Here is a 13,560-nt window from a genome sequence, read left to right as displayed (position 1 = left end):
GACAATTGAAGAAACATATGAAATTATACATGCAGCTCATTTAGCAACCGGCCATGGTGGCCGAAACAGATTATTGAAAGACATCAATAACAAATACAACAACATCACCACTGAAGCCATTATGCTGTATTTGTCTTTATGTGAAGGCTGCCAAAAAAAATCAAGGGGCATCAAAAAAAATTGTGATCAAACCAATTTTGATGAACGAAATGAATTCCAGATGTCAGGTAGATTTAATAGATTTACAGACATAGCCAGATTATGAATTTAAATTTATTTTGAATTATCAGCATCATTTAACGAAGTTTGTAGTATTGCGCCCACTAAAATCAAAAACTGCCTTAGAAGTAGCCAACCAGCTAATGGACATTTTCAGCCTTCTGGGAGCCCCATCCATTCTTCAATGTGACAATGGTAGGGAGTTTGCCAATAGAATTATTGAAGAGTTAGCAATTATGTGGGATGGTATGAAAATAATACATGGAAAACCTCGGCATTCCCAAAGCCAGGGTTCAGTAGAACGTGCAAATCAAGATGTGCAAGATATGCTCACGACCTGGCTTATCACTAACCAAACAACCAAATGGTCGGAAGGTTTGAAATATGTCCAGCTTATGAAAAATAGAGCATATCAAAAATCTCCCTATGAAGCTATGTTTGGATCGAAGATGAAATTGGGTTTGAAAACATCTAATTTGCCTAAAGATTCCATTCAAGAGGTCGAAACAGAAGAGGAATTGGAAACATTGATACAAGAAGTACACATAGCGAGTTCTTTACATAGCAGAGTCAGTGATACTTTAGATACAGAAGCTGAAGATGATAAAATTAAATATGAGAATAATGAAATTTTAGAGTTAGATTGCATATTAAGCGACCACAAAAAATTAATCGATGATGCTCGAAAAAAAGCTAGTGATAATTTAGAAAGCCAGGCACAAAAATGTGCAATTTTTCCAAAGATAAATTTCCTCCAGCTGTGATTGGTGACAACGTTCGGGTATCAATTCCTGACATTGATCGTGGCAAAACAGATCCGAAAAACTTAATATGCATTGTTTTATCAAAAGATAACAACATAGATTTGTACAAATTAGGAGCTGAGGAGGGAGTTTTAAAACAAGCTTATTCCAGAAATGAGTTCGTTGTTTGCGAACAACAGTTTTTATCATGGGAAGAAATTTCTCAAGATGTTCAGAAATCCCTTAGGGAAATTGTCGGACAGCAGTCTCTTACTGGTGGACAAGGATTTAAAAAATGCACATGCAAAGGAGGATGCAAATCAAGAAAATGAAGTTGCAGAAATGCTGCAATATTATGTAATTCTAAGTGCCATAATAGTAATACTTGCACAAATAAATGAACATCAATTTATAATTTTTGTATGATTTTTTTTTTGTTTATAAAACTTATATTAATTCTTTTAATGAAGAAAGTATGTTATTTTATTATTTGTCTGATTTCCAAACGATCTTGTCTGATTAATACAATAGTACTGGAAAACTAGAACAAAAATTTTATTTATAAATTTTATTATAACCTATTATTATTTTATTTTAACCAAATATTATTTACTTTCATAAAAAACTATTTTATATTTTGTTTAATTACTTTTATAATTTTTATTATAATCTAATAATATAAAATTCACGTTTTAATGAAAAAAGTTTGTTGTTTTATTATTTGTTGGATGTTGTATCGTATCGTTTTTCGGATTATTTTGGTTCTGAAAAACTAAAACGAGAATTTTATTTATGAATTTTATTAAAACCTATTATTATAGGTTTATTTTAACGAATTATTTATCATAACCAAATATTAATATAACATGTTTCATGTCATAACAAATTATTTTATCATAACCTAAATATTCTGTTTGTCATTTACATCTTTTAATTAAAATTATTTTTGTTATCAAAACCTTTTGCATTAAGTTTATTTCAACAAGTGATTTTTAACTGACAAATGCTTTAATTTGTTATTTGTGTTCCAACTTTTTTCAAAACAAATTTAAAAGTGTAAGTTATTATATTGTCTAGGGTGTACATTTGCCAAAACACAATGGGAACTGTACACTTTGACCGGGAAATGTACTTTCGCACTATATTCAGTTCAAATTTACCTAGCGTTTTGGAAAATGTGCAGATTCTCCGGTAAAAGTGCACATTCACCGTAACATATATATTAGCCTTAGTTATATTTTCGTATAAGTTTGTGAGATTTGTTTGTTATGAAAAATATAGATTATTTTTATAATGTAGATTAATTTTTATTTACTTTGTAGATTTATTTGATTTCATTTTGTGTAAAGTTTACAAAAATGAATTTGTTGACTGCCAAATTTGATTTGGGAACGCTTCAGAAGGCGACTGCTAAAACCATTTTAATTGTGGAAAATGATCATTTAGTAGATCACCACAATCGGAGCGGCTTGTATTTAGATTCGGTGTTTAAGCTTCTAGGTAATAATGTTTTCTGATATGCGTTTAAGCCGACCGAGGCATCTTTGGTGATTTTTATTAAATTCGCACTTAGCCAACCCGGACTAATTAATATCAGACGAGCCCATTGACGTTACGGTAGACTGCGATTCATTATGACTATAGAGAAAATAGGACAGAAATGTAAATGTAAATAGTAGATAGTTTGTTTTTATTGTTCGTTTTTATTTGAATAAGATTTTATTGCTGTTTTTGGAATAATCATTTTGTTTTTGTCATAATTGTTTAGTTTTCGTGTCACATGAAGTGTGAAGGGTTTCAATTGAAATTTATTTGTTAGTGTATCAGAGAAATAGATTCAGAAAAAGCGTAGAATAAGTATTAGTTTGAAATTGTTGGTTTCTTTTTTCTTTCATACAACCCGGTAATTTATTTTTGAAACATTCGTTAACACAGCCAGGATTCTGGTTACATGTGTTCGAAAACTATAGAAACCAGATTTTAGTGAGGTTAAATTTATAGAAAATAATTAGGATTAGAAAGGGAAATTCGTAATAATTAAATAGATACGACAAAATATAGATACATAAATGCGAAGCCGATACGGACTAAGTGAGACGAAACTATTATTCGTTAAAGGAGCGTTTACAAGACGCAAGGTGACGAGCGGCAAAGAGAAAAATGTCCCAATGGAAAAAGTAAATACATAGGTTGCAAGTTTTATGAGTGAGATAGTTTGCAAAGTAAAGTGAATAAAAATGGCGAGTTACAGAATAGTACGGTTGAATAATTGGACAATTTGCAGATTGTAATAATTTAAAATATTTGGTTGTGTTGGTTCACAAATATATATTTTTTTTTACTAAAAAAGAAGGATAAATGTATATGATTTCATTTTGTTGTTGATCTTTGTACTATACTTTCTATTTATTATACCTGCTTCTCTTTTTGTAGTAATTTATGAATTAGTTTTTACAACGCATGCGCGATCAGACGAATTAGATTAAAAATATATTTTTGTTAGAGATAGGTAAATGCGGTTTGATCATTAGAAACCTTATCCGTTTAATAATTTAGATAATAGTGTCATAAAAGAAGTTTACTTAAATGAAGAAAAAATGATAAAAAAAGAATTAATAGGAGTTTGAGTAAAGAATGTTATGAATAGTAAGAAGATAGGATGGATGAGATAGGACATGGATATGACGGATAAGATAGGGAATTATGTAGGATCGATAGTTGAAAAAATATATAAAGGATAAATAAATAGACATAATTTATAGATCGATTTTACAGCAAGTGCAGAGACATTAGTCTGCCCTCAGTATTTCATTTTCCACCATCAAAGAGCTCGGGGCGAATTGTGGAAAAATAGTTGTTTTGTTAATGAGAGATTTGAGGTTAAAATTAGATGTTCGCAGATTGTGAAACAATGCGCGAAAAGGGTTTAATGGATTAAAAAGTGATTTGGTTTGGTAAAAGATGTTTCTTTATACCCGAGGCCAGTACTTTTACCAAAATGTATTGCTGCTGATGCTAGGATTTTAAGCAGACATCCGCTCCCGATGCCTGCTTAAAAGCGTTGCGCCATCAGTAACGTCGCGCGAGGTTGTATGTATTGTTTTTGGTTTATCACTGATAGTAATTGCCTTCTGAAACTATAAGTGGAGTGACGTTGCACTACTTCATATATTTTTGGATAAGGTAGATGTTAAATGCAACTGGCATCTTTGACCTTAAGAAAACTGGGGTAACATTTTTGCTTAGGTTATGAATAAGAAGCGCCACTTGCTGTGTACGCGTAATAGATAGCTAATGATAGGAGTTTTAGAAAGAGTAGTCAGTCTGCTACTAACTAGTTTTATTTTACTTTTTTTGTTGTTTGGTGTAATCACGTATTGGTAAATTGTTTATGTTTTTGTTTCAATTAGTTGAAACTAGAAAATAGTACTAAGAACAGTTAGATTTACGTTACTTCTCAAAATTCAGGTTAGTTATGTGTTATCAAAAGTATTTTAATAGAGTTGGGACCGTCGAATTCATAACAGTCAACAGTTCTAGAAGTTTAAAATAATATGTAGAATATTTATAACTTATATCCAATTTGATATATATTGTATTTATTCTCAGTCTTACTCGTGCAATACTTTTTGTGTGTTTTCTGTTTTTATATTGTTATGTAAACATTGTTAGTGATAAATAAGTAATAAGGTTTAGGTTGATTAAGAAATATTGCGTTTGTTTTATACAAGTCTAATATTAATGTAAAATGTATATTTGTTGTAGTTATAATGTCATTGTCTTTACGTGTTGTTAATGTTGCCATTGTTAGAATAGTTTAAAAAGCCGTTAATTAGAATATTATGAGATAGTGTTGTGTTTTTTTGTTTTATATAAATGATAATGTTAAGTGTAGATATGTTCAGGTTAATTTTCTGAGTGTTTTTATATTATTTACCTTCATTACGTTTGATAATTTTAATTGTTGATGAGTTTGAATGTTTGTTTATTAAATTAGATAGGTTTAATTAACTATGTTTGATTTTGTTTTTATATTAAAATATATGTTATTAGTTATACAAGTGATAAGTTAAGAAAGTTAATGGATATTATAAAAGTAAAGTGGATTATTGTATTTTTTTGCAAGTTTTGGGACAAGCGCATTGAACATTTGATGTGACTCTTACTTTTGGTTAAAACTCTGAAGTGTTAGTGATAAGGATACCCCTAAAGTGTTGGCTTTTTGCAGCACAGCGATTCGTATGCTGGTGAGGTACGGAAATAGAGAACGACTTAATGGTAGATCATGCAAAGCAAGCAGATTGTGGACCAGACAGGTTGGAGGGCACCATTAGCATCATCTGGAGAAATCAAAGCGGGTTGCCGCAACAAGGATGAAGTTTTGAAAGATCGAAGGCTATCTTTATCTTCATATTTGAACAATTTTTTACCGCTTGATATTTTCTTTTTTTCTTCTTTTTCAGAATTCAAAATATTTCGATTACTTGATTTTATTTATTAAAATTCTATATATATACATATTTTTTTGTTTCTAAAACAAAATTTTGATGTAATAGTTGTCAAATTTTATATAAAATAATTTTAAACTCGTTTGGTACGTATAATTTTAATTCTGTTTTATTTTATTTTGTTACTTTATTTTATTACAGTTTTTGTATTTTAGCTGAATCATGAGCTAATATAATAGCTCTAAACGTTTTATATTTACGTTGTGTTTTTATTTTTTCGACTTGTTGCTGAAAAATCTTACCACAATATATATATATATATATATATATATATATATATATATATCATGCAAATAAAAGTCGCATACAGTTTTTTTTTCATTTAAGTCAAATTTTCAAGTTAATGAGTACCATCTCCACCAAAATTAAAAATAATCGTATTCCATCTAGAATTAACAAATTAAAAAGGTATAACCAATTTTTCATTATTATATCTCTGAAAAAAATAAACGATACGTATAAAAGTATATAGATAAAAATTCAATATCTTTTTCTAACTATTTATTGCTTTTATTTATTTTTCTGTTACACAGATATTGATAGATTTATGATTGTTTAAAGAGTGCGCGACTGCCCAACCAGAGGTCTTTCGAGCCCTTTAACCCTTCGCCGTTTCAAAATAAGAAAAGTTACGGTGAAATTTATGATAGAAAGAATTATAGCTCATTTAATAATTTTTAAAAAAATATATTACAAGTTCTGATAAAATCAGAATTAAAAGAGTTATAATCCAATTATTGCGGGGGTGGTGACGGAGTGCTAATTGTTTACACTTCTAAACTTAAAATTAAGATCAGCCTATTTTCAAAATATTAAGCAAATTGGGGAACAGTAGAAAAATTTGCAGGGCACACGCTTTTTTCCTCTCCATATACTTCAATAATTTTGCTGATCGTAGGTTGAACAGGTTGACATGTGAACATGATTTGACAAATTAATTCACTTCAAATATGAATAATGTAATAATGTATATTGAATTATTAGTCAGAAAAATGTAATTTAGATATTAAAATTACAAATTAATAAAAAGCAGGTAACATTATTGAAGCAAAAATCTAAGGTGATATTGTACCTTTATCACGAATCAGGGGCGTAACTATCGCCGTATTAGCCGTATCAAAAATACGGGGCCCCCGAGCCAAGGGGGCTTCCAACGAGCGCAAGCAGAAAGCAGAACCGCAATTTTTCAAAAAAAAAAAAAAATTTAACGTAGTTTGCATTTCCTTTTTTATCGAGAGGTATTGAACTGCAACTTCTAAGCTAATGCTTTAAGAGAATTTATTCTTTTCTTCTTTTTATTTTCTTTTTATCAACTTAATTAGTAAAGCTTTTCCACGTTTGATAAGTTAACAAATCTATAAAACTAATTCAGATTATACATTCTTCACCGAAAATTAGAATTTGGAATTTTTATATTTATATTTATATCGTTTTTTCTTTGTTGTTGTTACTACTTGAACTGTCTGCATGATGCGTCAGTTTAATGTTTAGATTTTGATAAACATGGTCAACTAAATCATTTTCAGATTTCTTTTTTCACTGTTTAAAAATATAAGTTTCTGTTCTAAAACTTTACAACACGCTAGTAATGATTTACAAAAAACTAGTATTTTATTAAGTAATCTTTTGAATAGTCTGTGCGAATTAACATATGAAAATTTATTGAAATAGTTTGTTCAAGAAGTACAAATAATTTGCAAAAGAGATAGATTGCACTAACTATTTTCAAGAACAAAATACAAAAGATAATGAAGCGTTATTATCACAAGATGAGAGAATTTTAGACCCAAAATCTTATTTTAAGGTATACTATTGCTGTTTGGATATATTAATTTCACAAAGCAAACAAAGATTTCAAAACCTTTGCGACGTAAGTAGTAATTTGTCTTTTTGAAATCGAGAATTAACAAACGTTTCCGGAAAACTGTCGACTGAATTACTGTAAAGAAATATTGTAAAATATCTCATATGATCATGACCAATTGATAGTTCTAGAAACAGGTTTGAATACTGAAATCTAAGAAATTTATTACATTAAGGTACAATGATGGATGCAATAGGCTTGCATCCAGTTTTCCCAACGAAATAACAGTATGCATTTTTTCTTGGCCCTTAATTACAATTTAAAGTTAAGCAGTTAAAAGCAATTTAAAGTTACAACTGCTAAAATTTTTTTTAAATTTAAAACTATTTAAAAATTACGTAAATACTTTAGGACATCAATGTCTACCAGACCTGTATGTTCCTAGAGACAGGGCCGTGCCTGGGTATGTGGCCGCCTGCGTGCAAATATATATATATGGCCGCCCTTGAAAATAATATAATAGCATAATATCAAATATATTCTCACGAAAAAAGTCGACTTGTAATTTTTATGTTTTCTCGACATTTCACATCATTCTGAATCGTTTGAGACAAAATTTGATAAAAAAGTGTGCCTATGAGCCGATTTTTGACTTTCGCCAACATTTTCTCAAAACGGTTAAATCGATTTCAAAAATTTAAGTAATTTGATGTGACTAGGTAAGGACTAGCGTTTTAATCAACAGAAAAGTGTATAAATTTTAGTTCACTTTAGTTCATCGATTTTAAAAATTCAAAAACTGTTTTTTCGTATTTAATTGTTAAATTTTTTTCACGATAATATTTAATATTTATTTAACTTTTTTGGCGATAGCAATCATGGTCTCAATAAGGTATATTCACCTTAATATTTCGACCGTACGATAAGCCGTTTTAATTTGAAAATTACTATCGAAGTTTGAAAAAATAAGCAGCGCTTTTTTGCGTGAGCAAAATTTCATTTTTAGTCGACGTTTTCTTAAAAATACGTAATCCTTTTTAAAAAATGGATGATATTCGATAACCACTCGTGCAGGTTAGTTTCGCCTCACAATCGGCCTAGCCGTTTTTTTAGAATAATCAAAAAAGTGTCAAATTTTTGGTCCACGTTATGGCCTAAATTTGTGAATTGATTTTGAAAATTCAAAAACCATTACAAAAGTACTATTTGAGAATCGTGCTGATTAGTTTTTATCAATGTCAATAACTGAGTTATTGATTAACATTTTTTTGGCGTTTTTGGTTCCTCTTCTTAATGAACATACTACAAATTTGTTTCTTGTTCAATTAAATGTAATTTTTGAACCATCTATAAAATAACTAACATGTTTAGAAAATTTGTACAAAATTGAATAATCTGCGATAGTTTTTCACATTGCAATGCACTCATGAATTAATATATCTTTTATAGTTAAGTCGATTATTAACACATGTTGGAAAGTTCGTGCAACTTGCTTGAAGACAAAGTTCCCCTTACACCAAGTTTATACACTTATAAATGATTTGGAAACAAAGCCTTCAATAGCCGCATTTGATTCAAGCTCGCTTTCAATACGGCTGCCCTAGGCTGATTTTTACTAAGGTTGTCTTTTAACATAGCGGACTTTCAATACTGCCGCGAATTAATTCAGCGGACTTTAAGTTTGGCCGCCTCTTAATCCAGCGGTCTATTAACTTGGCCGCCTTTTAATTCAGTGGACTTTTAATGCGACCGCTTTTTATTACGGCCGTTTTTTGTTATGGCCGCCTTTAAATTTGCTCTTTTTCTGAATTGGCCGCCCCTCGGCCGCCTCAAAAAGCGGCCGCCTGCGTGCGGTGCAAGCACTGCTATCACATCTATAGGTATGACTAAAAATATTGTATAACCATTGGATTCAAAATAAATTGAGCTATTGGGGAAAAATTTGTTCTATAAATTGCAGTGTATAATTTTAATGTACAATTTTATTGAACAATAAAATATATGTTAAAGAGATAGTTAATTGCGGGAATTGAGAATCATCATTTTATTTGAAGCAGTTCTACATTTAACATCACTCCTATATTGGTGTAAATAGTAATTCGAAATACCATAATTATTATTTTTAACTAAACGAGAAATATTAGTATAGGATATTAAAAAAATCGTAGATGCGGGTACAGGACAATGTCTATCGGGTCATCTAGTATATATATATATATATATATATATATATATATGTATATATATATATATATATATATATATATATATGGCGCTAGTAAACCATATATTATTTATTAATTAATTCTTTAAATGAAATCGCAATAATTTGATGTAGACTCAATTTATATCTCAATTAATAAAGTAACTGATATTACATAAAATCTAATATCAATTTTGATCCCGACAAAATGTTCGATGAAAAACGCTAAATATAATTTTAGATCGTTTTTAAAACGCGAGTTAATATTTCCCGATCGCATTTTTAAAACAATGCGCTCGCTATCGCTTGCTTGATATGATGATCGATTTGCGTCAATCAACTGACATGTGTCATGTGGGCGTGTTGATTCCGCTATATCACTGCGTGTTTATTCCGCTATATATATATATATATATATATATATATATATATATATGAGTGAGTTCTTGAGGGCGATACATCAAACAAAGAAAAGGCAAAGATTTATAAAATAATCTTTAATTCCAAACGTTTTGACATTCAATTTATTGTCATTATCAGTGGATCTAAAACCAGTATAAAAATTAATATAACAAGGTAATTATAATTTTATTATAATACTAGCTGACCTGACAGACTTCGTCCTGTCAAAAAATCTACCAAATTGGTTCTGATTGCTCTGTTGATCTTTTAAGGTTCTTTTTCTGACTAAAGCATTAAAAGATTTTTGATGTGCCATCGTGCATTCATCCCAAACGATCTATTGATATTGCTGCAAAACCTTAGCCATTGCAGAGTTATTTGAAATGTTGCAAGTTGGAGTTTTATTGCTTTGCATATTTATTGGCAATTTTAGTGCTGAATGGGCTGTTCGACCACCTTCCAGTATAGTTGCTGCGATTCCCGATGAAGGGAGTGCAAGTGCAATTTTGTTTTGTGAGCAAATTGTTGCTAATATTAATAAAATTAAGAAAGTTTTTCCTGTACCACCAGGCGCATCTAAGAAGTAAATCCCCCCAGTTCCATCATTTGTTACTTTCATAAGAATATCAAATATATACCTCTGTTGTTTATTCAACAGTGGAAGATTTGTTTCGATTTATTCTTTCAAATTGTTGAGATCTTACAGTTTTTTCGATGCAACTCTTGGTTAAAAGCATCATGCATAGGACGATTGGGCGCGGCCAGGCCTAAGTGAAATAATACTTTGTTTGACATCATCAAGCACATGTCTTCAATTGAAATCAATGCTTCGTTGTAAATTTCTTTAATGATTTGCATATTTGGATTTCCCATTTTATTTCGTATTTATTACACATATAATCTTTGTAGGTACTTAGTCCACAAATTAAATGGGTTTGATGGAAAGCATGTGGATATAATTATAGAAAACAATGTTCGTATTTGATGAGCGTGTGAAGATATTACAGCATCGCTGAGAGTATGATCTCAATGAGCGTCATTTTCTAGCAATTGTAAACGTTGACGGGCTTCTCTGTAGGATCCACACAATTCACCATCAACAGTTTGTAAATATTGGAATGATGGCCCAACCACGTACATTGACTAATAGCAGTCGTAAACTAGCTGTAAGTGGAATTCTGTCTTAAGGCAATTAAGGCATCGTGCCTTAAGGCAAATTGCTGGAACTTCCCGTACCAATTTTTTTTTTTTTTAAAACGATTAACATTTTTGAAAAAAATATACTTCGAAAAAATAAGATTTTTGAGAAACTATAAATTGGACCAAAAATTACTTTTTTTTGAAAAAAAAAATGTTTTCTTTATTTTGACATATTTTGGAAGATCTAAACTTTTTTTCAAAGCAATCGTACTGCTTTAACTGCATAAAGACAAAATATCAAAGAGCGTAAATGCCGCATCGCCGTCTAACGCGTAAACATTGGTACGGAACCCATAGGACTGTAAACCCAATTCATACTTATTGTTAAAATATCTATAAAATATCTGATAATTTGATGTGCATAAGTCTAATGATCATTTGTGACCGCCAAATGGCATTTTTTTTACTTTTTTCATTAGATCTCCGAAACCGCTAGATCTGCCTTTATGAAAATTTGATTGGTTCTTCACCTTGTCAATATAAGTAAAATGTTTTTTGAATTATTAAAATGGGACGCTCCGTTCTCTTAAAAACTGAGTTACCGTTTTCGGCACTTTTTGCCCCGTATCGATTTTTTTTTTCATAAATTGCTCCCTTAACATGTCTAGAATACGGTAGTAAAGCGATTTTAGAAAATTCGAAGTCGTTTTAAAGATACAGCAGGTAAAAGAAAGAGCGGTTATATATAGTTTTTAACGGACTTGAAACTTTAAACGCGTTTTTCTCAAAACTGTGTTTTTCAAACTTTTCTCCATTGTATCTCAGAAACGGCTGGACCGAATTACTTGAAATTTACAGAGCACACTCAATATATTTAAACGCATGGAATGAACTATTATCAATCTTTTAATCAATCAAAATTGTTTATAGCAAAAAAAAAAAAAAAACTCCTAATTTGCAACTTTTATTTCAAATGTCTATCAAAAATCCATTTTTTTTTATATTCATTTGATTATAGGTCATTCCGTGCTTTTAAGCCTACAAATTAAAACGCCGTTTTAATAATAACGCCAATTTTTTTTTCAGATAAGCCGATCAGCCGGAATCGTGGAGAAAGTGGGAGCTCCTTTTTTCGAGACGGGGGTGTTCAGAGCGCTGTAACTCTAGTTTGACTGAATATTTTTAGCTGAAATTTTATATTTATACTGTCCAAATATGTGTTAATAAATGATAGAAAACTTGAAGCTCTAAATATTTACTGGTCGTAGAAAAAAAATCTTAAAATATCTCTAAAAAACAGGCCGTAACATAGGAAGACTCCCTTAAAAAATTGTGTCACATGCAATAACTTTTCATTCATAGGTAGATAACAAAACACTACAAACAAAACAAAAGCACACTCAGTGGAGTATAACAGAAAATGCAAGAAAAATAACACCGGCAAAGGCGGCAAATGGACATTGACATTGATTTTTTTTAATCTTATATGACTTGAAGTCAAATTCTTTAAAGCCATACCAATTTTGTCGCCTGCGGAAAGTAGGACAAAAGAAATAATATCAAGAAGCCGACTGCAATTATTTGTATTAGTTAGAAAAGGGCTGTTTTTAGGGTTTTCTCGATGATTATTTGGTTTTTTCTCGCCGTAAGAACCATCCTTCGACATCAAAACGAACATTTTAAAAAAAGAATCGATCAAATTGGTCCAGGCGTTGTTGAGTTATGCGCTTACCAACACATTTTGCGATCCATTTTTATATATAAGATATATATATATATATATATATATATATATATATATATACATACACATGTACATATATACATATATACATACAAACATACATATATATATATATACGTATATATGCACATACATATATACACATACACATACATATACATACATATACACATATATACACATACATACATACATATATATAAATGCACATACATGTATATGCCTACACATTCCTTGCTCTTTATCCCATTTTTTTTTATTTCATGTATTTTCCTTTCCAAACTTTTGTTTCCATGCTTCTTGATCATGTGCTTTGACTTTCAGTTCCCTGTATTTTCTCCTCTCGCGTAAGTTGTCAATCGTTTGCATTCTTCTTCTTCCCATTCCTTTTGTTCCTTCTATTTTACCCTCGACGACGTCGTGTAGGAGGCACTCTTTTTGCAAAAGAGGTCCGATCCAGTTTCCTTTCCTTTTCAGAAATGTGCTCAGTAGAGTCCTTTCTTCGCCCACTCTTCTCAGGACTTCTTCATTTGTTACTTTGTCTGTCCACTTTATCTTTTCCATTCGCCTCCAGCACCACATTTCAAAACTCTCGAGGTAGTTCTTATCGGCCTTTCTCAGAGTCCATGTCTCCGATCCGTACAGAGCTATGCTCCAGACGTAGCACTTTATTATTATTTTTTGTAAGTCAAAACTCAGTTTGCTCGTCAGTAGCGTTCTCTTCTTTGTGAATGCCGCATTGGCGCTTGCGATCCTTGTCCTGATCTCTTTCGTGCAGTATCCGTCTCTGGTTAGTA

The 13,560-nt window shown here is 30.6% G+C and overlaps 1 protein-coding gene across 1 annotated transcript; it reads left to right on the top strand.

Moving 5' to 3' along the window:
• Nucleotides 1-209: 209 nt before the first annotated feature.
• LOC113371427 (KRAB-A domain-containing protein 2-like) lies at nucleotides 210-1,294 on the top strand. The gene is made up of 3 exons (XM_026612055.1): nucleotides 210-227; nucleotides 291-915; nucleotides 978-1,294. Exons 1-3 carry the CDS (start codon nucleotides 210-212, stop codon nucleotides 1,292-1,294), a joined length of 960 nt encoding a protein of 319 aa, XP_026467840.1.
• Nucleotides 1,295-13,560: the final 12,266 nt, after the last annotated feature.

Source organism: Ctenocephalides felis, unplaced genomic scaffold (genome assembly GCF_003426905.1).
Source record: "Ctenocephalides felis isolate EL2017-DRISC unplaced genomic scaffold, ASM342690v1 CF-g0.4_SCAFFOLD_01492, whole genome shotgun sequence".
In the NCBI taxonomy this organism is placed as follows: Eukaryota; Metazoa; Arthropoda; class Insecta; order Siphonaptera; family Pulicidae; genus Ctenocephalides; species Ctenocephalides felis.
This window is presented reverse-complemented; position numbering and strand designations above follow the sequence as displayed.